This window comes from Nerophis ophidion, linkage group LG04 (genome assembly GCF_033978795.1).
Source record: "Nerophis ophidion isolate RoL-2023_Sa linkage group LG04, RoL_Noph_v1.0, whole genome shotgun sequence".
NCBI lineage: Eukaryota > Metazoa > Chordata > Actinopteri > Syngnathiformes > Syngnathidae > Nerophis > Nerophis ophidion.
This window is the reverse complement of record NC_084614.1, coordinates 33,587,461-33,612,255: the sequence shown is the minus strand read 5'-3', so window position 1 is coordinate 33,612,255 and position 24,795 is coordinate 33,587,461. Positions and strand designations below refer to the sequence as shown.

At 39.4% G+C, this 24,795-nt stretch overlaps 1 protein-coding gene across 5 annotated transcripts in view; it reads right to left on the bottom strand.

Annotated features, from left to right (window-relative positions):
* Positions 1 to 24,795, bottom strand: part of kif4 (kinesin family member 4) — a 42,534-nt gene that overhangs the window by 16,720 nt on the left and 1,019 nt on the right. The window contains exons 1-23 of one of the 5 annotated variants that reach the window (XM_061897872.1): positions 16,735 to 16,946; positions 16,213 to 16,294; positions 14,455 to 14,598; positions 14,147 to 14,261; positions 13,885 to 14,075; positions 13,713 to 13,802; positions 13,456 to 13,622; positions 9,657 to 9,751; positions 9,417 to 9,536; positions 8,965 to 9,140; positions 8,417 to 8,478; positions 8,184 to 8,316; positions 7,672 to 7,730; positions 7,442 to 7,547; positions 7,126 to 7,233; positions 6,542 to 6,724; positions 6,327 to 6,430; positions 6,085 to 6,229; positions 2,264 to 2,374; positions 2,092 to 2,175; positions 1,842 to 1,955; positions 1,578 to 1,733; positions 52 to 149 (exon numbers count right to left, since the gene is read on the bottom strand). In XM_061897872.1, the coding sequence (XP_061753856.1) occupies positions 52 to 149; positions 1,578 to 1,733; positions 1,842 to 1,955; positions 2,092 to 2,175; positions 2,264 to 2,374; positions 6,085 to 6,229; positions 6,327 to 6,430; positions 6,542 to 6,724; positions 7,126 to 7,233; positions 7,442 to 7,547; positions 7,672 to 7,730; positions 8,184 to 8,316; positions 8,417 to 8,478; positions 8,965 to 9,140; positions 9,417 to 9,536; positions 9,657 to 9,751; positions 13,456 to 13,622; positions 13,713 to 13,802; positions 13,885 to 14,075; positions 14,147 to 14,261; positions 14,455 to 14,577 (2,540 nt within the window). In that variant the 5' untranslated portion in view covers positions 14,578 to 14,598; positions 16,213 to 16,294; positions 16,735 to 16,946. Of the gene's footprint in view, positions 1 to 51; positions 150 to 1,577; positions 1,734 to 1,841; positions 1,956 to 2,091; positions 2,176 to 2,263; positions 2,375 to 6,084; positions 6,230 to 6,326; positions 6,431 to 6,541; positions 6,725 to 7,125; positions 7,234 to 7,441; positions 7,548 to 7,671; positions 7,731 to 8,183; positions 8,317 to 8,416; positions 8,479 to 8,964; positions 9,141 to 9,416; positions 9,537 to 9,656; positions 9,752 to 13,455; positions 13,623 to 13,712; positions 13,803 to 13,884; positions 14,076 to 14,146; positions 14,262 to 14,454; positions 14,599 to 16,212; positions 16,295 to 16,734; positions 16,947 to 20,796; positions 20,953 to 24,795 lie in introns of those variants that run through there. The other 4 variants (XM_061897875.1, XM_061897871.1, XM_061897874.1 and 1 more) reach the window with 4 other exon arrangements.

Below are 24,795 nucleotides of genomic sequence, written 5' to 3'. Positions count from 1 at the left end.
CAGCGATTGATCGGCGCTGATTCAATAATTCATTGACTGACATTAACTCACCTGAGCTCCATCTCTGTCTTCAGGTTTTCCAACTGTTTCGTTAGAGGTGTCTCCAGCGCCCCATGAGTCTCCAACTCAGATAGGATTAGTGTCCGACGCTTTATGAAAAGATACCACACAATAAGAATTGAAAAAATGGGAAAACAAGGCAAAATAAATGTGTTTAAATGTACTTTAAAGGCCTACTGAAACCCACTACTACCGACCACGCAGTCTGATAGTTTATATATCAATGATGAAATATTAACATTGCAACACATGCCAATACGGCCGGTTTAGTTTACTAAATTGCAATTTTAAATTTCCCGCGGAGTTTGTTAACGTCACGGAATGATGACGCATGCGCGTGACGTCACGGACTGTCAGGAAATATTAGCGCAGCACTATTTGCGGTTAAAAGTAGTCCCTTTTCATCGTACAACTAAACAGTATTCTGGACATCTGTGTTGCTGAATATTTTGCAATTTGTTCAATTAATAATGGAGAAGTCAAAGTAGAAAGATGGAGTTAGGAAGCTTTAGCATTTACCCACACAAACACACGATGATTCCTTGTTTAAAATTCCCGGAGGTGAAGCTTTACTATGGATCAGAGCGGTCAAGCAAACATGGTTCCCGACCACTTGTCAACCGGCAGGTTTCGGTGAAAAAATTGTGGTAAAAAGTCGCCTCTTACTGGATATCAGCTGAGCTTGCGCCGTCCATGCAGCTGCCTTTGACTTCCCTCACAGACTGGCGTCAAGACACCCGTGGACAAACCCCTCCGACTATCAGGTACTATTTAATCTCACTAAAACACTAGCAACACAATAGAAAGGTTAGGGATTTCCCAGAATTATCCTAGTAAATGTGTCTAAAAACATCTGAATCAGTCCCAATGCAATCGCCTTTTTTTTTTTTTAACTTTATTTTATTAATTTTTTTGTAGTCCTTCGCTATCAATATCATCATCCACAAATCTTTCATCCTCGCTCAAATTAATGGGAAAATTGTCGTTTGTTCGGTCCGAATAGCTCTTGCTGCTGGAGGCTCCCATTAAAAACACTGTGAGGACGTGAGGAGCCCTCACCCTTGTGACGTCATCGTCTGCGACTTCCGGTAAAGGCAAGGCTTTATCAGCACCAAAAGTTGCGAACTTTATCGTTGATGTTCTCTACTAAATCCTTTCAGCAAAAATATGGCAATATCGCGAAAAGATCAAGTATGACACATAGAATGGACCTGCTATCCCCGTTTGAATAAGAAAATCTCATTTCAGTAGGCCTTTAATTGATGTCGTTGTAGATACTTTGTTTTTCTCTGCTTGTTTTTTTTTCTTTTTTTGGGGGGGTGGTTGGTATGATGGGTATATAAACAAAAATACTTTTGACATTTAGGGCAGACAACAGCTATATGATGTATGTGAATAGGATTTAATGGATAGAAATGTCTGATGCTGGATGTCAACAAAAAAAAAAAAATAATAAATAAAATTAAATGTACTTGTGATCTCGGAGAGAGGCACAAAGAAAGAAATACCCAACTCACCCTGATTTTGGCTGCACGTCGCCCCCCAGCATCAATCTGCTGCTTAAGGTGATTTATCTCCAGTGCCAAAACTTTTCGGTCCTCCAGTAAGTCATTGAGGTGGCGCCGGGCCTCCTCTGTGCTGACCATCACCTCCACTTCATTGAGAAGCCAAGTCTGATCACATAATGACAAACTAAATTAAAATTTAATAGTTTTGTGCAGTAACCTGAAATGATGCTGTTAGTAGCCCCAGCAGTTCTGCTGCAGCAAAATAAATATTACCTTCACTCTTGCAGCCGCTCCCTCCATCCCTCGGTTCTGAGAATCTTTGCGTTTCTCTGCTGCTTCGCTTCTCTTCTGCAGAGCATCTTTGAGTCGCTTGTTTGCAGCTGCAGCCTGTTGTAAAAAAACATTTCCAACTTTTAAGGATATTTTAACTAAACTTAGCGATTTAGCTCACATTCCAGAATTATATAAACCAAGTAGTGTTTGTAAAGGAAATTGCATTAAGGAAAGAAAGAGGAAGTCTGACCTCCTCAGTTTTTCGCCGCAGGACATTGGCCTGTTTCTGGAAATCCCTCTCAAGTTTAAGCAACTCATATTGGCGTTTACGATCCTGTAAATGGTTTCATTCATTAAAAAAAAAAGCAGAAGAAAAAAAGTGTGGCAAATGATTTTTTGGCAGTGTCAGGAAGTCCATGTACCTTCTCCTTGAGTTGGAGTACTTCTCTGTCCTTCTGGCCTTTCCACTGTCGAAATTTCTCAGAGTCTTCCCTCATCTGCCTCATCAGCTGTGTACGCTGGTTTTTCATTGCCTACACATTAAAAGAGTTTACTGTTAAGACTCCAAGATCATGGAACCATCAATCAGAACAATCAAGTTTTATTTGTATAGGCCTTAACCACAAATGTCCCAAAAGGCTTCACAAATTCACAGCGACATCTACTGATCGAAACCTACATTCAGGTTAAGAAAAACAAACAAAATAACCCAGATGGGGAATACAGATGGCGCCGCAGATGAAGGGACCCTCCTTTCAGGGTGACAGGCTGCAATAGATGTTGAGTGGGTGCAGTAAATGAATTGTTAAATTAATATACTTCAATTGATGTATTAAGTTTGAGTCCATCGGGAAATCCACATGTATTAGGGTGTACACTGCCTTCTGCCAGATTGTAGCTGAGATAGCCTCCAGCGCCCCCCGAAGATAGATGGATATAAGTAATTTCCCAGCATGTTACAGGAAAACAGAACAGCGGGTTGACTTTGAAATTATGCATAATTCAAATGCTTAGAAAAGTGGTACACAATAGGAAAATACTACTTATATTGTGTTTTAGTTTAGCTTGGTTTGCAGCTTACATTTAATGCAGGCCCACTTTAACAAGCATATGGCATGTTCACTGCTAGGGATTATAAAATGGGCCCAGCATATCTTTTTGGTACTCTTGCTGCAGTAAAAAAAGCCCTGTAGAGCTTAGTCAGAGTAGCTGAGACGGTCAGCAGAGCGCCCATTTCCTTGGCACAAGGTCTCTCCCAGAGTCATAGCAAGAGCAGGGCCCTGAATATTGTCAGTGGCTCCACACAGTCTCGCCACATATTTTGAACTGTGGCTATCATGCAAATGGTAAGAAAGCATAAAAGGCAGCACCACAAGACTAATCAGCAGCTTCTTTTCATAAGCAGTCAGAATGCTGAGCTGCTGATCAGCAAGTTGCAAACTATTGCACTCAAGCTATAATCATAGTTATTGTTTCAGTTGTTGAATTTTTTATCTATAGGAATCTATATTTACTGGCATTTTTGTAAATGTGCTGCTTCACGTCCTAGAGTGTGTGTGGGTTCCTATATATATATATACATATGTGTGTAGTATTATATGTACTTGTATACTATGTTCTTTTGCACTGTAAATCTTCTCAATCCAGAGAGAAAAACATTCTCACTTTGTTTCAGCTGCAGCTAAGTCACCAAGTTTGAATAGATTTCTCTGTATAGAGGCCAGAGTACCCAGAGGGAACCCACAAAGTCACGGGGAGAACACGAAAAACTCCAGGCAAAAAGACCCCGAGCCCGAGGATTGAACCCAGGACCTTCGTATTGTGCGGCAAACACATTAACCCTTGTTTCACGGTGCTGCTATTACCTACTAAATTCAAATGAATGATTTCACATTTAAATAACAAGAGACAGATTGTGACAACGCGGGCAGTAGTTGCTCCAGTTCACGGCAACCTCTACCTTCTCCTTTTACTTCAGCAATGAAGAGAACACTCAGGCCAGGATACACAAATATCACAGAGCAGTAAAGCTCAAAAGCTTGCAACCATTTGCCACAGCGCTCCCGTTTTTTCTGTGGGTGAATGTTCAATTGGAGTCAATTGTAGAAAAGTTGCATGTTTTTCCTCCAACCCATTTTCATTCAGTTATTTAATTATAGAGGTTGAAGTTTAAAAAAATATACATTTTGTGTTAAAGTCCATTAATGTCAGCAATTCAACTTCAGATGTACAACTAATATGTGATATTAACTCATTATAAGTAAAGTGAGATATGCCAAGCATTTATTTGTTATAAATTTGAAGACAATGGCTTCAGTTTTTGAAACCCCCACATTTTCTGTGAGACTTCCTCCCACATCCAAACACATGCACCTGGGGATTGATTGACAACACTAAATTGGCCCTAGTGTGTGTGTGAATGTTGTCTGTCTGCGTTGGTCCTGCAATGAGGTGACGATTTGTCCAGAGTGTACCCCGCCTTCCGCCCAAATGCAGCCGGGATAGGCTCCAGCTCCCAGCAAACCCAAGAGGGACAAGCGATAGAAAATGGATAGATTGATTTTCAATTGAAGGTTTTCATAACCTGTGAGCCATAATCATCAAAATTATATCAAAAGAAAGTTTGAAATATCTTGAGTTGCATGTTATGAGCCTATTTCATGTATTAGTGTCCCCTTGTAAATCTAAACAAACCTTTGCACCATATTATATTATTTTTAGTTTTACCAGTATATTTTGTAGGGAGATGATAAAGATTCTCTCCTCTTGAGACCTAACTGTTGGCTTTGTAAGGTCATGTTACCTCTGAACTAAACAAAATTGATGCTAATCTACAGTTTTTTTCCCTTTTTTCCCCCCAAAAATAAAAATCAACAAAAAACAGATAAAGAACCTAATTGTTAAGCAGAATTAAAAGTGCATCCAAACCAAAAAAATATAATAAAATCCCACCCAGCGGAGAATAAAACTTTGATGCACTTCATCCTGGACTCCTGCCTAATTACACATCTCAACATTGATGACCCTTGCATGACCAATGTCAAACGACAACGGGAAGAACAATTTCCAAAAACAACACGGCCAATGTTGGCACTATGTTTACTTCTCCGATTAAGTTATTTACGTACCATTCCCTATAAGTTTGAAAAACAGCTCAAATATCATTAAAACATTCCTCATTGCTTTATTTTGGAAAAAAAAAAGAAAAAAGTGCGTCTAAATTGCCTGTCAAAAGTGTGTCAGCAAGTCGTGCACCTAAACGGATTGACACCCAGCAAAAGTAAGGAGATAAAATTGAAGAGAAAGGTTCATCTAATTAATGCAGTTCTTGGTCAAGCCAGTGTAAACTACCCTAAATCTTTTGACATTACGTCTCCGTTTGGAAATTGCTGTGTGGGTTGTCCCCGTGCATGTGTGGGTTTTCTCCGGACACTTCAGTTTCCTCCCACAATCCAAATATATGAATTATGGTCTACATAACATGTAATGGTGATTCTTTGGTCAAAATGTTAATAAAACTTCGACCATCATTAAGCCGCTTTCTGACCATCGCTTCAGAATGCGCCATTTTGTGGGCGGCTGTATTTATGTGGCTCCACTTCGACAGCGCCTTCTCTCCGTCATCTTTGTTTTACCTGGAATTTTTTATGCACTTGCATATCGAGTCTACAGACAAATAGAAGTTTCAACTATACAATACTTTGTATTAGAAATATAACCAGCTGATGATGCATGTGCATGTACAAACCAGTCTGCCCCACAACAAGAGGATAGAGAAAAAGAAGGCGCTTGCGGACTCACGCAAAGCTCTTGAGGTAAAACTTTACTATAAACTGTATGTAGCTATCCACTGAGGTCACCAATAGGAAAATTCATCACAAATCGGGCAAATTCCAAATGGCTTGTTTGAAGGAAGGCAAGATATCTCTATCATGGTGTGACTTAAAATTTTTGGGACTTATGCAAATCCAAAATACACAAAAAGGTACACAGGTACCAATAAGTAAGACAAGTTGGTTTTGAATAATGTGGAAAGACGTTAATATTTTATTTTCCATGTTAGCATTTAAGTTAGCAGGCTGGCAGACTAGTCAGTTTGTGAGTTTATCAAAAGGCAGTTATCATTAATTTTTTTTCCTATAATTTTTATTTGAACAGTAATATTAACCGTTGGCAGTTTTACCGCAATTCTCATTACAGTCTATCGTTACATCCCTAGTTAAAAATGTAATTAAAAATCTACCTGTATTTCCAGCACAAGCTTGTCGACTCGCTGAACAGAAGACTCCTTGAGCTTGAGCAGTTTTGACTGCTCAAGAAGTTTCTTCTTCATGTCTCCGAGTTGCCCCTCCAGCTTCTGCAGTTGCTTTCTCCGCTGTTCACTCAGGCTGCAGGAGAAGGGTGTACGTGACATAAGAACCATAAACCTTGAATGGTCAATTTTAAAGATGGGATGTTAATTGGTATTTAATGGAGGCAGCATACATAGCCTGGTTGGTGCCTTTCTTTGCAGACTGAAGTGCCAAAACAAGCTTCTCTTTCTCCTTTTGCAGAGAATCCACCGCAGACTGTAGAGACTGTACATTATTCTATAGGATTAAATTAAAAATGTTCAATTATGTCGTTTCACTAAATACATAACGTGATTATTTTTAGGAAAAAACTACAACACAAAAGACATCACGAACAAAACTTCTCACCCAATGTTCTGACTGCATGTAGTCCAGATGGTTGTCATTCTGGCACATCTTCTTAACAAATGCCTCCTTCAAACTCAACACTTTGTTGAGTTCAATCAACTCCTTGGAGAGCTGGGCCTGTCGTAGTGCATGATGGGCTGTAAAGCCATCTGGTGAATCTTTGCCAGCAGTTGCATTGGTATTCTAATGTATAAGAGGGGAAAACACATTAAATTAGAAGACCTTAACAGATGTAGACCTTATGACTATCCTTGTGTTTTCTGCACAGCCTGTCCTCATTAGGGGCAAAAGCGAGCTGGAGACTGTCCCGGCTGAATTTGAGTGAGAAGCAGTGAACACCCTAGACTGATTGTCAGCCACAAAAATAGGTGTCACAAAAACAGTTATATAAACTACTGGTACTTGGACTTTCCAATTAACTTAACTAGCATGTTTATAATGTATGTATAAACACAAAAGCAAAGGATAACATGGAAACTTCCCACAGAGGTGTTTTGACAGAGATTCAAACCCAACTCTTCTCACTGTTAAGACAACTCAAGATAGTGAATATTTTAAATTGAAAAAAATAAAAGTCAACCTACTGATGGAGAATCATCAGCTCCATTGTTATTGCCATCGTCTGGTCTATCTGATGCATCGGCTTCTGGAGCAATGGTGTCAATTGAGGCAGCAATACTCGCACTCTCGCTCTTAGAAAATAAATCATATTCAGTTGAACAGTTCACTAAATGAATACACTAATACAAAGATAATTCTCAGTTTAATGCTCACTGTCATATGTGACAATGTGTTAACTCTTCTTATTCTTTATGAAAATCAGTGGACTTGTCTTTGAACGAATTCCAACTTGAATAATACTACCAGTCTTGAAAACATGACCAACAATAACTTTCATACCTTTAGCTCCAAGATGACATCTTGCAGGTTTTTCATCACCTCGACATTCTCCTTCAACTCCTGATCTTCAAGTGTAGACAGCAGTTTCTCAAGATTCACTGTGCAACTGAAATAAAGCCCGAATGTACGGTTGAGGCAGCTATAAAATATCAGGCGACATGATTCATAAAACGTACCTAAATGAACTACTACAAAACTAAAGTTTATGAAAAACAAGTTCACAAACTTACGCTGAATGGTGCTGCAGTTGTTCCAGTTTGCTTTGTAGTTTCTCATTTGTTTGTTCAGTCTATAACAAAATGATATACAACATGGATACAAATTAAATAAATATAAATACCCCAAACCAATCCAACAGGTGGTTAAGGATGGTCTTGAAAGCAGAGTTTTTGTTTCCTTAAACATATCTTCATTAAAATTTAAGAAAATTTAAGCAGTCAAACAAAATACTAGTATGATCAAGCTCAAGAAACTTTTCAAACTAGGTATTTACAAAGTGCAAGGAAGAATAACCTGACAAAAACATCTTGAACTGTATTAAAACATGAAATTATTTTATCCACGTCATTATGTGTATTGTAACTTTATTTATTTATGAGAACCTTGTCTATTTTTGGATTGGTTTAAAAAAGATCTGCTTCTTTCAACTTCCTTTTTGACATGCTGTAATAAAAACTGGAAATGTGTGATGAACCATATTGTAACATGTTCGAAATAAACAAACACTACAGCCATATCTGACCATAATGATCTTCTCAAACATGAAGGCGGTTTGTCCTGCTGCCTCACTCAGCTCCATGCTCAACTTGTTGTTCTCATCCTGCAGAGTGCGATTCCGTTCAAGCAGCTTATTTAAATTCTGCCCAGATTCCGGCCTGTTAAAAAAAGTGCATGTGAGTAACGACTATGACCTTTTGTGAGGTAATATCCATCCTAACTCTATTCATCATAAATGCTGCAAGAGCTGTGTCTTACCCAGAGAGTACTGGTGCAACCCCTCCACGTGCATGAAGTAGCATCACCTGTAGCTCTTGTACCTGTGGACAAAAGGGATGTTTACAGGATCAATGGCTACGCCTATGCAGACAAAATATATCCAAGCCTAGAAGATCCACAGCTGCTTTCCTCCCTCCATGGAAAATTGACAGCTTACAGTGAGTGCTTCAGGAAAAAAAAATATGATTGTGAGGGATGCATTTCATTTCACGTTTAGGCTCATGTCTTTCATAATGATTGTGAACAAATTGCAAAATTCCACAAAGTGCAGTTCCCCTTTAATGCTCCTAAAAACAAATTATTTTGAGTGTGGCACCAATAAGGATTGCATTCTATTATGCCCATGAAAGCTGTTCTAACCAAAGCAAGAGCTTTATTAAATAGAAATATTGTACTTGAGAATCAAAGACATTTAAAGGTTTTGACTTTTAAAAAAATGCACTGTATAGTGCAGTGCATTTCTGCTGCACGATCTATAATGAATAAAAAACAAATAGCAAATTGTGTTTTTGTTGCCTTTTACACACCTGTTGCTTCAAATGGCTCATTTCTGCCGCCCTGGGGTCAACGTTGACAACAGGCTTATTTTTAATCTTGCGAGCTCGGTCAGCGTATCGTAGCGTATTGATGGTCTCCTCCATGTTGGAGTCTGCAGGACTGACGCATGCAATCATCAGTGTGTGGCTGTTGCCTCCCAATGAATCTGGAGGTGAGAAAAAAAAGAAAAACAAAAAAAAGGGACTCAAATGCAAGTTAATTACGTACCATTTTTGTTGTTGGTTGAAAAATTATGAAAGACGATGAAATACGACTTTATTCAACTAAAGATGACAAGCATCCATTTATCCATTTTCTACCGCTTGTCCCTCTGAGTCGAGGGGGCTGCTGGAGCAGTTTGCACAAATTTAATTTGCCCATGTGAAGGTCCTCAAAAAGGAGGATGGGCCTGAGACTGACCTAAAAATAAATCAAAGCTTACCTTGTAACAGGCGAGTGAGTTTGGAGTCTCGGTAAGGGACAAAGGCATTTTTTTTGCTTTCATCCCCCAGGGCGCTGATCACATTACCCAAAGACAAAAGGCCTCGATTGATGCTGATGCCTGAGGATGAAAATGTTATTGGCAACACTATGAGAGGGCATAGGAACTTCCTGCAGCATACATCAGGAGGTGAATGTCTAATTCAAGGTTACACTAAGCAGAAGCTTATAGGTACTGCACCTTCTTTTAAACGATCACCCTCTGCTTTGGTTTTTTTCTGCCTCTCTGAACCAGCCAGATCCACTAGGTGTAGTTTAGAAATTATGGAGTCACCTCTGCAAAAATAACAGTTGACCTCATATGTATATTTTTACAATGCTTCAATTCAGACATAATGAACACATCACATCGATAAATTAAGTTAAAGTTAAAGTACCAATGATTGTCACACACACACTAGGTGTGGTGAAATTTGTCCTCTGCATTTGACCCATCCTCTTGATCTCCCCCTGGGAAGTGAGGGGAGCAAATTCACTTCACTCAGGGAAAATAAGTAATTAAAAGATAAATGGATTAAATTGCTATATATTTGTATGCTGACTTTTCCATTGACATTAATAAGTGTACAACTAAAAAAGGGTGAACCTTGTCTCCCTCATCATTATTCAAAGCACGGATGCAACCGCATGTTTGCTTCCATTTCTTACACTATAAGGACGTAACAATATGAACATTTCATATCACGGTTATTATGACCAAAATTATCACTGTTGTCATTATCATGTTGTTAAATGTGCTCAAAAAGTATGTAAACACAAACACGGGATACTTTGAGCCAGTTTTTACAAATGTAATAAAATTGATTAAAATATAATTTAATTTCATTGGCAAATAAATATTAAATATTGTTATGGTTTCTTAAACATATTTTTCTTCAAGTGTTTAAATATGTTCATCTTCTTCCGTTTTAAATTAGACAAGCTTTGTGTGCATCACTTCCGGTTAGTCAGGCGAGTTCACTTTCTGTTATTATTCCTTTGAGAATAGCCCCATCACGCTGTCTGACAGTAGTATTTAGGTTCAATGTACACAATTGACTAGTTTAGTTTCTCAGATAGCAGTGTGTTTATACAAGTTTCAATTGGGATATGTCATTTCTTAATATGGGGAAAGATGTTATTGACTCTTGTTTTCATGTTAGCATGTAAGGTAGCGAGCTGGCGGCACTAGTCTGTCCATGAGTTTATTAAAGTACTGCAATCAATCGCGTTTTTTCGATAATTTTAGTTTAAAATGCTAAAACTAACAGTCAGGAGTTTCACCATGGTTAATACCATTTACGGTTACTAGGAATCGAAAATGTTTTTTTCACGGCCGATACCCATTATTAGTAGTCAAGGAGGCAATACTTGATTTTTGGAGCCGATATTCATTTACAGTCAAAGTTATTTATATAAGTGTTAATAGTATGCATCAGTAAACATTTGGACCAAGAGTCATGGATACACGGCATTGTGGGTAATTCTTATGTTGCGTTAATAATGTGTTACAGAGCCGATGTTCTCCCGAAATGTGTTTGTTATTCTTGTTTGATGTGGCACATATTAGTAAGAGTGTTAAAGTTGATTTATATCACAATTATCAGTGTGATCTGTATGGCTGTGGAACAAGACCCCTGGTTTACACATAGTAAAAGCAAAAAAAAACTCCTCCGCCAACTTGAAAATGACGACAGGGGAAGCGTCACTCGTGACGTCACGAATTTGACCCGGCGGTAAAAGTAAGCATGCGCTAATAAATTTGGGGAGCAAGTTTGACCCGGCAGTAGAGATGCGTGGATAGGCAATTATATCATCCGCGTCACCAAAGTTGTCATCCACCCGCCGTTCACCCTAACCAACATTTTATCAGAACCGCAACCGCCCGCCCGTTGAAATACATCAGAGGTCGGCCACCTTTACAACTCAAAGAGCTATTTAAACCCGTTTCACATAGTAAAGAAGACAATGGGAGCTGCTAACGTTCTCGCGAATATCCAATGGTGTTCATCCTGATGACAAGAATAAGGGTGTGCTGTGAAGCAATTGCCTTTGACACCTTCAACAACATGTACAAACTAATTGTTAGTCCAGCAACATGTATGCAGCTTCCGCAATCACACGTACAAGATTGAAAGGCATACTGGGTGATACAGAGTACACTGATGGTTGTGATATAAACAATTTTAACACTCTTACTAATATGTGCCACGCTGTGAAGCCACACCAAACAAGAATGACACATTTCGGGAGAACATCCTCACAGTAACACAACATAAACGCAACACAACAAATACCCAGAATCCTTTGCATCCCTGACACTTTCGGAATATATTTTACACCCCCGCGCCCCCAACCCCGCCCACCTTACCGACGCAAATGGCGGGGGGTTTGCTGCTAGAGGGGTGTATAAAGTAGTCAGGGCGGTGTCATGGATGCAAAGGATTCTGGGTATTTGTTGTGTTGCATTTATGTTGTGTTACTTTGAGGATATTCTCCCGAAATGTGTTTGTCGTTCTTGTTTGGTGTGGCTTCACAGCATGGCGCATATTACTAAGAGTGTTAAAATAGTTTATATCACAACCATTAGTGTACTCTGTGTCACCCAGTATGCCTTGCAGTCGTGTACGTGTGTCTGCCACTCACAACATATTGCTGGACTGGCAAGCAGATCGTACATGCTGTAGAAGGCGACAAAGCCAATGGGTTCATAGCACGCCCTAATACTTATTAACTGGGTGACTGCCGGCAGTCATTCTAGAGAATGTTTGGGTCTCCTATTGTCCTGTTCGCTTTGTGACACGGGTCCTAAATGGCTCTTTGAATGGTAAAGGATACCGATCCCAGAACCATGAATATCAAATATTTCCAAATGGTTCAACCGCCACCCGTCCGAATCTAATTACAATTTATTTTTTCGTCGTGTCACCCGCCCGACCTCCGGTTTATCCGTGGGCTCCGCGGATGAGACCGCAAACCGCGCATCTCTACCCAGCAGTTTTCAAGGCAGGCGCATATTACATGCCCGGCGGCTATTCAAGGAAATACGATAGATATATATATATTTATATATATATATATATATATCCATCCATTTTCTACCGCTTATTCCCATTCTGTCTCTCAGTTGAAGTGTACCTATGATGAAAATTACAGACCTCTGTCATCATTTTAAGTGGGAGAACTTGCACAATCGGTGGCTGACTAAATAGTTTTTTGCCCCACTGTGTGTGTGTGTGTATATTATATATATATATATATATATATATATATAGTACATACAATTTATATTTATTTATCAGTGAAAGAGATGTTCTTTGTCAACATGCTTAAGGTGTTTTAATGAAAATACAAGCATGTTTAAAATATAGATTTTTTCTCTCTCTCATGAAGACAAGAATAAGTTGGTGTATTACCTGATTCTGATGACTTGCATTGATAGGAATCAGACAGGATTCACAGTCCTGTTGATAATTACCACACTTTGTCAGAAGGAGAAGAAAAAAAAAGTCCTCCTTCCTGTCTAATACCACACGAAAGTGGTTGTTTTTTGGCGTCATATTTGTCCAGCTTCCATACTTGTTTTTATACACTTTAGCTTGCTAGCTTGTGTGCGCTAGCTTTTTAAAACTGTTATTTTGTTTGTGCAGGCAGGATGGGGTTGGTTTTAAGGGTGTTAACAGCAGGTACGCCGCGAGAGTCTATTGAATAAAAAAAATGTTTCTCGCCTTCCGCTCAGTTGTTTTTTTCCTTATTAATGAGCTCACAGCAGCGAGCATCATCTCACAAGATCCTCGGGTCCCGTGAAACTCAATCAAGGGATGTCATAGTGAATATTGATAACCGCAAATTTTTATATCTATTTTTTTTTTATTGCTAGGTTTGGTGATTGACTGACACACCCTCCACAATTAACCGGTAGATTGCGATTGATCTAATGGGCACCCCTGTTGTAGACTAACCGAAATGATGCTTGAATCGACAGAAAATCCAACACTAACTTGTCTTTCCCTTTGCGCTGCTCAAGTGTGATCGTGAAGATGGCATGAGAGCGCGATGATGCGGCATTCATTGCCGTGGAGCCAACGGTGCGAGCTGAGTTTCCAAGTTCCAAGCAGCTCACCATCTCCTCAGCGGAGACCACCTGCTTCTCAGTTAACCCCACAATCTGGAAAATGTCATTAAATAGAAATAGTTTTATTTCAATATAAACTATAAAGACAGTGTGGCAAAGATCTCCACCATGTTGGTCACCTACCTTAATACCTTCTTTGGGGTCTTCCCGAATGCTCATAGCAGGTTTATCCTTAGAGGGACATAACAAATCCAACACATCCTCATTGTAGACCTATGATCAAAAAGAAAGCACATGAGTAAAAAGTGAATAGACGTTAAATAGAGCTTTAGCAAAACGTAAATGTTAACAAAACCTCCAGATACGATACTGCCAGGAAGAATTCACGGTCAGTCCTCTTGTCTTTTTCGTCATAGACTCTCCTGATAACACGTGGAATAACGCCAACAGAGGACTCATTCTCTTGAGCGGACGTGTACGCTCCCCCCATGGAAAAGGTCTTTCCAGACCCTGTCTGTCCATATGCAAGAACAGTAGCATGGTAGCCTATAAAAGAGCAAATGAATTCTGAGCATATGTGCCAGTTTAGGTATAATTACCTTAAAATAATTATGTACCTTTAAAAAGCCCACGCAATAAGGGAGACACAGCAGTATTGAAGACTTCCTCTTGCTCTGCAGTGGGATCGAATACATAATCATAGGTAAACGCCTTCTCTGTGCCAACAACCACCTGAAAGAAAGAACATGATTCACTCAATAGTAAATAATGTAACCTCTGTATTTTTCTTGTTCACATTCCGTTTAAACTTAAAGAAGCCAGAGTCCTAATTTATTTACAGTTATTGTATTAATCCTGATTGAATTTAAAAAACATGCCAAGAAGAATTTAAGAACTGTAAAATTAACTGACATTGAATACAGACCTGTGGCTCTCCTGGCACAAAAGTGAGGCAGCATTGACATCCCTCATTGATTTCTTTTAGCACCAAAGGACGACATCTCAAGGCGACCCGCACTGGTATCGCTTTCACATCCTCATTGGCCATGGTGTTCGGTACCAATAGAGTCTTTGAAAGAGACAATAAAAGAGCAGTATAAAAGCGAGCGATACAGAAGATGCTTCATGAGCATTGAAAAGATAACTACACTACCTCATAAAATCACAATGGAAAAAAAGAATGTGTGCATATCAGCCCTGAGGCATGCATCACTTTGGCTCATTATCATCTAGCCTTTAAATAGACCTTTTTAGACCAGTTGATCTGCCGCTTCTTTTCTTTTTCTCCTCTGTCCCCCCCTCCCTTGTGGGGGGGTCCGGTCCGATGACCATGGATGAAATACTGGCTGTCAAGAGTCGGGACCCAGGATGGACTGCTCGTCAGGACCCAACATGGACCACTCGCCTGAGTATTGGTTGGGGACATCTCTACGATGCTGATCCGACTCCGCTTGGGATGGTTTCCTGTGGACAGGACTCTCGCTGCTGTCTTGGATCCGCTTTGAACTGAACTCTCGCGGCTGTGTTGGAGCCACTATGGATTGAACTTTCACAGTATCATGTTAGACCCGCTCGACATCCATTGCTTTCGGTCCCCTAGAGAGGGGGGTTAGGGGGGGTTGCCCACATTTGAGGTCCTCTCCAAGGTTTTCATAGTCATCATTGTCACTGGCGTCCCACTGGGTGTGAATTATCCTTGCCCACTGAGTGAGTTTTCCTTGCCCTTCTGTGGGTTCTTTTGAGGATGTCGTAGTCATAGTGGTTTGTACAGTCCTTTGAGACATTTGTGATTTAGGGCTATGTAAATAAACATTGATTGATTGATTGATTGATCATCTTTGCCTGACGTACAATAATTATGGTATTTGTATGAAGTACGGCCAACAATTCCAAAAATCATTTTAAAAAAACGGCATTACAAGCTTTGCAATAGAAGGTCTGGGGGACAAATCTGACCAGGGAATGACACCATACTGGCCCACACCTTCTATTAAAAATTTGGAAGACAAACATTTTTGCAGTAAATTCCTAAAAACACAGGCGTGCTCCTCTCACATTGACATTTTAACCTTGCTAGCAAACATAGAACACTGGGTTCTGGGTTGCGCAACCGCATTTTGCAAATTTAATGTAAAATCAAATGTTTATTGGATTAATCACTATACAGTGTTCATCCACGACTAAACTACTACCACAACTTGGTTTACTATTTATAAAATATAATAATGTAGGGTTACCTGAACCTGAAATAGGCCACCCAGCCTGAATCCACACTTGGTAGTAGTTTAGTCAGTAGTTTAGTCGTGGATGTACACTGTATAGTGATGAATCCCATAAACATTTGATTTGACATTATATTTGCAAAATGCGGTGGCGCATTTTGCAAATTGCGCGCTATTGGTATTGTGCTTACAACAGTTCCAAACCTGTGTTTTACATAATTGGGGTGTTCTTTAAGGCACCCCTTTAAGTCCTCTCCTCTTTGGCAGATAGACAATTGTTTTCGTAATGTGATTTATGTAATTTTAAGGTGTGGCTGAAGCTTGTTTATTACAGATGCAATCAGGAGTGATTTGGTCAACGTCTTTAGTTATACTAGAGGTGTTCATTAGGGTCCCATTTAAGCCTTCTCTTTTTCATCATTTGGGCAGCATTGGTCTGAAAAAACTTGCGAGAGACTCACATTTTTACAGCAGATTGTTATATCTAGAGTGCTGTCATAGAGATGATCTTTGACCAGGGTTTTTGCAGAAAGTCCTTCTGTACTGTAAAATAAATAAACACAACTCAGTAAAGTATCCTGTTGAGGACACATTTTCTAAGGAATAAACAAAATAAGACAAACAGTGAGGAGGAAAAGTCCGACCCCTGGTCCTTGGCTTTCTGGAAATGTGGACCACAAAAACATTTAGTTGAATATTTCTGGTCCCAAGCAACGTATAATCACCTATATGCGATCATTTAAACAATCTGGTACGATTATTTGTACGCTAAATTCTCTTTTTTCATACGTGTCAAATGCCCGGATTAACGTCATCATTAACCAATTCCTGAAAAATCCGAGACAAAAAGTAGAAAACTGATGGACGGATCTACTTATTTTTAACCTTAAATGCGTGGGAGTGCAGTAAATAAAAGCCTTTTCCATGCGACCTTTTCGTTGTTTTAGCTTAGTTAGTCCGTGCATGGCAGTGAGCAGACTTACCGCTTGTCTTTGTCGTGGGTAACAATGTTTAAATTTCACAGAAACGGGTCCAGTATACGCGGTTAATATGTACCAACAACCTCATTAGTCAGCCTGAATGGAAAGCTCACAGTACAATTCTTATCCAATTTGATATTTAAAATCCGAGTAAGACAATTTCGAGTACTTGACTACAATTTCTGCCCGCGACTTTCAAATTTTGAGCTCCTCCCCTTTATTCTTCGTCTTCTTCTTCGTCGACGGCAAAATCACATGCAGGTAGGTCTCATTACTGACACCAACAGGTCAACGGGAGTACTACCAAACATGACTGTGGCGAGTTCAATTCAAGCAAGCTTTTCATCCAAGATGTTAAAGAACCAGCGTTAAATCTGAAATAACACATTTTGCTGCTGAGTGCAAACTTCGGTGGCTGGTAGGGACAAGCACACAACACACCATAAAACCAATACAATGGGGAAATGATCTACCGTGAATTGATTAACGTGGACCCCGACTTAAACAAGTTGAAAAACTTATTCGGGTTCGTGTTAACATTTAGTGGTCAATTGTACAGAATATGTACTGTACTGTGCAATCTACTAACAAAAGTTTCAATCAATCAATCAATGCAATCACATGAAGGCAGCAGGACCAATAACAAATGCAAAACATCCTGTCTAAGAAAAAAATATATGGATTTAGCTGTGTGTTTGATTTATAAATACCATAAGGGTAAAGATGCATTTTGGAATGTTAGCAGGAAGGACTATTGATAAAGGTTTCAACTAAAAAAATAAAACAGTGACTTATAATTTCCGCTCTCATTGGTTGGATCCTTAAACACTTGTGAGCTCCTTTAACTGCTAAATTCAGAATATCCCTCCCTCAGATTAAACATTTTTCCTTGCAAAGTTCCTATGCTGTGTTCCATATAACAAGAGCCATAAAGTTTCAAGTTGGTAGAGGGTGTGGATTTTCAAATTCAACCAACTTGTCAGGTTGGTAAAACAAACTTCTACTATACAGGTAAGATGCATGATTTATAATCTACCATTAACTTTTCTTATCTCAAAAGAAATACAGATGAAGCTCAGGCTTCTTTTTTACTTTATGGCGGGTCACAACCTACTTTATTAGAAACTAAAGATAGCTAGCAGCTACAGTCGCTAGTGGTCGAAGGAGCAGTGTTAGCAAGGCGATGTCTCACAACGCCAGAAAAGTAGTTCCTCTGTGTTAGCTCTTACACGAACAATGTCACTATAGCTTGGGTAAAAGGCAGGTCACGGTATGTAAATGAAGCGTTGTTGGTGGGGTTTTTTTTGGGATGTTTTTTAGAGAGTTTCAGAGGTTGAATAATTTAAAAAAAAAATGTTTTTGCCTGACATAAGGATTGTGGATGATGGGCATACAACAAAAAATGTATTTTCCAGTTGCATGTGTTTTATGGTGTTTTGTTCTTTCAGGATAATTTCTGCCAGGGCCCTCCTTATAAGCAAAACACACTGTACCTAAGTCCCCACTATTCATTTTGTGTGAAAAATCATGCATAAAATGTAATTTAATAAATGACAGGGTTATTCATATGAAATGTCAGCACAAACATATTTCTTGTCCATTTCTATTCCATCATTGATAAGACAATACTGGAAAATTTACCCAAATTTTCTCATATTGTCTCCTCTGGGGACACATTGTTTGTGCTTGGTCTTCATCCATCCATCCATCTTCTTCTGGTTATCCGAGGTCGGGTCGCGGGGGCAGCAGCCTAAGCAGGGAAGCCCAGACTTCCCTCTCCTCAGCCACTTCGTCTAGCTCTTCCCGGGGGATCCCGAGGCGTTCCCAGGCCAGCCGAGAGACATAGTCTTCCCAACGTGTCATGGGTCTTCCCCGTGGCCTCCTACCGGTTGGACGTTCCCTAAACACCTCCCATCCTGACCAGATGCCCAAACGACCTCATCTGGCTCCTCTCGATGTGGAGGAGCAGCGGCTTTACTTTGAGTTCCTCCCGGATGACAGAGGTTCTCACCCCATCTCTTATCCTTTCGGTCATGACCCAAAGCTCATGACCATAGGTGAGGATGGGAACGTAGATCGACCGGTAAATTGAGAGCTTTGCCTTCCGGCTCAGCTCCTTCTTCACCACAAAGGATCGATACAACGTCCGCATTACTGAAGACGCCGCACCAATCCGCCTGTCGATCTCACGATCCACTCTTCCCCCACTCGTGAACAAAAATCCTAGGTACTTTAACTCCTCCACTTGGGAGTCCCATGCTTGGACTTTGAAAAACTTTATATTTCCCCAAGGGAAATTGATCAAAAGTGCTCAGTAATAAGAAAAAACCGATGAAAAGAACACAGGAAAAGTTGGGAAAACAAAGTAAATAAAATAAAACTCAAAAAAACGGAATGAAATCCTGATTGGGGTTTTGCAAATATGCTTTCATTTCATTGTTTTAAAACCTAAATTATTGAACAATTTATGTTCCCAGGGCAGCATATCGTGACGGTGACCTTAGTGCGTGTGCGTCAAACTACAAAGGTCCTGGGTTTGATCCCTGGGCTCAGGGTCTTTCTGTGTGGAGTTTGCATGACTGCGTGGGTTTCCTCCAGGTAGTCCGACTTCCTCCCTCCTCCAAAGACATGCACCTGGGATAGGTTGATTGGCAACACTACATTGGCCCTAGTGTGTGAATGTGAGTGTGAATATTGTATGTATATCTGTGTTGGCCCTGTGATGAGGTGACGACTTGTCCAGGGTGTACACCGCTTTCTGCCCAAGTGCTGCTGGGATAGCACCCCCCGAGAGGGACAAGGGGTAGAAAATGGATGGATGGATGAAATGTATTTACCATGAATGTGTTTTAGTCCAAAACATGCATAAATCACCTTTGATTAATAAAAAAAAAAATGGTTGATTAAAATAAAATTCTGCTTAGCTTGGAGCAGCCCTGATTTCTGTGTTTGGAGCATTTCAAAAACCCTTCAAACCCTGATTGCAGAGATGGAGCACACTAGTCCTGTTTTATTTTAAATGTTTTAACCAGACCAATAAGCATGTTTTTCCCCCCAAATCAATTAAATAATGCCTCTTAAAGGAGACAGCAGATCATAAAACCCTATCTTGCTATAAAGAGTGACAAAGAGTAACCTGCATGGGGGGCTGTGACAGTCTATCCAAGCGACATTCATGCGCCTTAAGATAGATGTGCTTAAAAAAGAAATATTGCGCAGGATATACATATAAGTGCAGTAGAAAGATGTTTGAAAGTAAGTGGGTGACAAATCATTCTCCTTGATGAAATGGGTTTTCAGCCTACCGTGAAAAATGGGCATGCAGTGACTCTCTCTGTTCTGGCTCGAAGAAAAAGGTCATTAGACTGGGAGCCGGAGGAAAAAACAACTGAGTCGAGTTGAACTGATGACAAGGTCTCTGCACAGAAAACAGTTGTCACAGACTGTTTTTAAGTGTGTTTTAGTTTATCTTTTTGCAATGCACCACCACATTGCGCGTTTGCTTTATTCTTAGACTTAGACTTAGACAAACTTTAATTCTTCACCTTCAAAACTTAATTCCTCACCTTATTCTACTGATTATGGAAATGTCAACATGTTTCACTTTAACACACATACTCATCCATCCATCCATCCATCCATTTCCTACCGCTTATTCCCTTTGGGGTCGCGGGGGGCGCTGGTGCCTATCTCAGCTACAATCGGGCGGAAGGCGGGGTACACCTTGGACAAGTCGCCATCGCAGACAGCTACTCACTGTGACAGATATTTTGAGCTCCACCTAACAAGCAATTACAATTTATTTCCGCATGGTGTGGGTGATGAAAACAGAGATCCATTATGAATTCTCCAGGGACACGGCATTGATAATGCGTTAAAAGACTAAATGATGCAGTACACTGCTGATCGTATGACACTGCAGAGGTCACACACTTAAAATATGCCACGGCATCAGACATAAAAGTCCTGGAAGGAGCTGAAACAGCTCAGCTGAGGTTTATGATCCATCTACAGCGATCATTTCATAATGAAGTGTGATTGAGTAGAATAGTTTTTGAAACATACATCAGAGGTCAATGTTTGAAGTGCCCTATACAGGCTCATCCAGCCAGGGCTCCGTGAAGCTCGTCCAACACGATGCTCAACACCAGCTCGGCAGCCCTGTTTGTTCCTCTGTATCTTCATTGGTCCAAACAACTGAGCCATGGCCATACGGCTACCCTGTGGCAGATCCAAAAGTTCACAAAAAAGCACCAAAAAGCAGTGCAGAAGTCACAAAAGTGCCACCCTTTGTTGTGCAGTACCAAAGGGGCCCGAACCTTAAGGTAAAAAACACATGAATACAAGCGGCAAACACAAAGAACACAAAGGAAAACACACAAGAGCACATAGCTCCTGCAACCAGCAGCCACTACAGTGGTGCCATCTTCAAAAACATACATAAGATACCAGTGACATACTGTCAGGGGAGGCACGTTAGGCAGTGACTCACCTGCCACCATGTGGCTTAACCATGAGATCTTCCAAAAAAAAGTAATAAAATAAAATACGTTTTAAAATTTCTCTTCATTTATCCTTTCTATGTGATTTTGGTGTGGTTCCTGTATATTTTGATAATTTTCATGGTCAAAATCGTGGAAATTCCATGTTTCCTAATCAAAACAATGCAGCAGATGAGAAGTGAGGCAGACACAGGCGGTGCCTCCACGGCTAAACACAGTCTGTATTGGGCGTGTGCGTGCGAGGGGGTGCATGCTTGTTGCCACGTGGAAAAGGCAGGTCTTGAGGAGGCAAGTACCTCTGCCTCAAGGTAGGGGGCGATATATTGTCAACTTGCAGTTCAATGCCTCAGCAGTACTCTGACTCACCACACTGGGAGAAGTGGGGGCGCTCAAGCTAGCAGACACAGGTCTCTCCAGCAGAATCCAGAGTTTTTTTATTTTCTTTTTTTTAAAACTGTATTTATAACAGTCATGGCATTTTTATCAGAGTAAGCCAGCGTTTGTGGGTGTTTTTTGTCAGATGCAAAAATATTGTTTAATTTCTTAGAATGAAATTGAATTGAATGTTTCTGCCAATATGGAGGATTATATACTGTATCCAAGATTAAATACTTCTCTAAACTGGACTTTAAGACAAAATGAATGTGATCATACAATCTATGTTTTTAGAAGGATTGCTATTGCTGCTTCAGATACAAACACAGAAAGGTAATATAAACTCACAATTCTTGATTTATTTTGTTAAAAGCAAATGGGACCAACAAGTATTTAATAACAACTTTATCAAATAGTTTTTGGACCCATTTATCATATCATAATATCATTATGATAACGTTTTTATGAAAGCGAATAACTCCCTTTTTTTCCCTCTGTAACTCTAATCTGCAACCTAAATCAACAATGACTAGAGCGGCACATATGAATTTAAGAAAAAAAAAAAAAAAGTACGTATGCCTCATCTGGTGTTTAGTTTACCGCACGTCACTGTTAGATACATAGAATAATTCTGAGAACTATGGTTTCTGATAGTTTATTCCTTACTTCATAGGTGTCAAACACAAGGCCCGAAAGCCCGATCTGCTCGCCACATCATTCAAAATGGCACGCCAAAAAATTTCAGGTGGCCCACTATATCATTTTTTATGTGACCTGCCATGCACATCATTTTATGTGGCATACTAAGTATTATGTGGCATACTAAGTAATTTCCACATCATTTACCTGGCCTACCACATCATTTATGTGGCTCCCCACAGCATTTGTGGCGTGCTACATCATTTTATATGGCTTATGTCATTTAATGTGGACCGCAACCTCCTCTATGTGGCCTACCACATCATTTATATGGCCCACCACGCCAAATCATATAATACGGCCCGCGATGTTACTTTATGAGGCCTGCCAAATCATTTATATGGCTTGCAAAAGGCTGGAAATAATAGGCACTTCCTGGCTGAATGTAAATGTTCTTTCAATGTTGACAGAAAAAAATACTTTGTGTCAACTGTATATGCATATGTCCATCCATCCATTTTCTACTGCTTGTCTGTTTCAGGGCTGGCTGAGAGGAGGGGACTGGGGTATCCTTTGGGCAGAGGGCAGGGGACACCCTGGAAATGTTGCCACAGGGTCAACAGATAGACAGACGGACAACATTCAAACATTATAGGCCAATTTACTGTTTCCAATCAACCAATTACAAAGTTCATGTTTTTTTGGTGTTCGATTCCTGTCCTCAATTTGTGACATAAATGAAATAAATACATGAATTAACAAATAAACAATCAATGTGAGCTAAATTTGTAACATTAATAGGTATAAAAATAAAATAAACAAACAATCACTTAAATTCTTAGAGATTATTATTCTTAGTAAATATTTTAGTAAATTGTGATTTACATAATGAAATTAATATAATAATCTCATGGTAAATTGATGATAATAATTTGGGAATAAGCTGTCTTTATTATTTAATTTAATTGGAACACAATTGAATAAATGAGTTATCAATGTATTTAGTGTTTCCAATCAACTGATCACCAAGTGCATTTTTTTTTAGTGTTCAATTCCTGTCCTCAATTTGTGACATAAATTAAATAAATAAATGAATAAACAAATAAACAATCAATGTGTGCTAAGTTTGTAACATAAATAAATAAACAATCAATGAAGTTCTCATTAGTAAATATATAAGTACATTGTCATTTACATAATAAAATAAAAAAAATAATCTCGAGGACATTTGACAATAATAATTTGGGGATAATCTGTCTTTATTTATTATTTAATTTAATTTGAACACACATTGAATAAATGAATAATCAATAAATGTAGTGTTTCCAAACAACTGATCACCAAGTGCATGTTTTTTTGGGTATTCAAGTCCTCTTCTCAATTTGTGACATAAATTACATAAATAAATGAATAAACAAATTAAAAAAAATCAATGTGGGCTAAATTTGTAACATAAATAAACAATCGATAAAGTTCTCATTATTAAATATTTAAGTAAATTGTGATTTACATAATGTAATGAATAAAATAATTTCATGGTAATTTGATAATAATTATTAATTGTTCAATTTATTTTGAACACACCCTTTCCATCCATCCATTATCTACCGCTTATTCCCTTTTGGGGTAACAGGGGGCGCTGGCGCCTATCTCAGCTACAAACGGGCGGAAGGCGGGTTACACCCTGGACAAGTCGCCACCTCATTGCAGGGCCAACACAGATAGACAGACAACATTCACACTCACATTCACACACTAGGGCCAATTTAGTGTTGCCAATCAACCTATCCCCAGGTGCATGTCTTTGGAAGTGGGAGGAAGCCGGAGTGGCCCTGTGATGAGGTGGCGACTTGTCCAGGGTGTACTCCGCCTTCCGCCCGATTGTAGCTGAGATAGGCGCCAGCGCCCCCCGCAACCCCAAAAACGGAATAAGCGGTAGAAATGGATGGAGGAAGCCGGAGTACCCGGAGGGAACCCACGCATTCACGGGGAGAACATGCAAACTCCACACAGAAAGATCCCGAGCCTGGGATTTAATCCAGGACTGCAGGGGCTTCGTATTGTGAGGCAGACGCACTAACCCCTCTTCCACCATGAAGCACATTAAATAAATTAATAATCAATACAGTTCTTATTAATAAATAGTTAAGTAAATTGTGATTCACATAATGAGGTTATTAAGATTGTCTCAGGGTAACATAATACTTCTGGGAAATTTGTTCTCTATTATTTTATCAAATTTTTAACATAAGCAAAATAAAATAATTCAATTTATAACACAAATAAAATAAAATAATAAATACAAAACCACTGAAGTTCTCAGGAAGTTATTTAATTCTTAACATAATATAAATAATCAATGAAGTAAGATTATCTCGTGGTCATGTGGTAATAATAATAATAATTCTGGGATATCAAATTTATTGTTCGTACTGTTTTGTAAAAGTAGTAATTTTCCTGTAAATGATCAATAAAGAACTAATTTGGTGTCGTCACCAACGTGGTTTGGATCGATCCCACAGTCACGGGTACGCACGCGCGCTGGAGG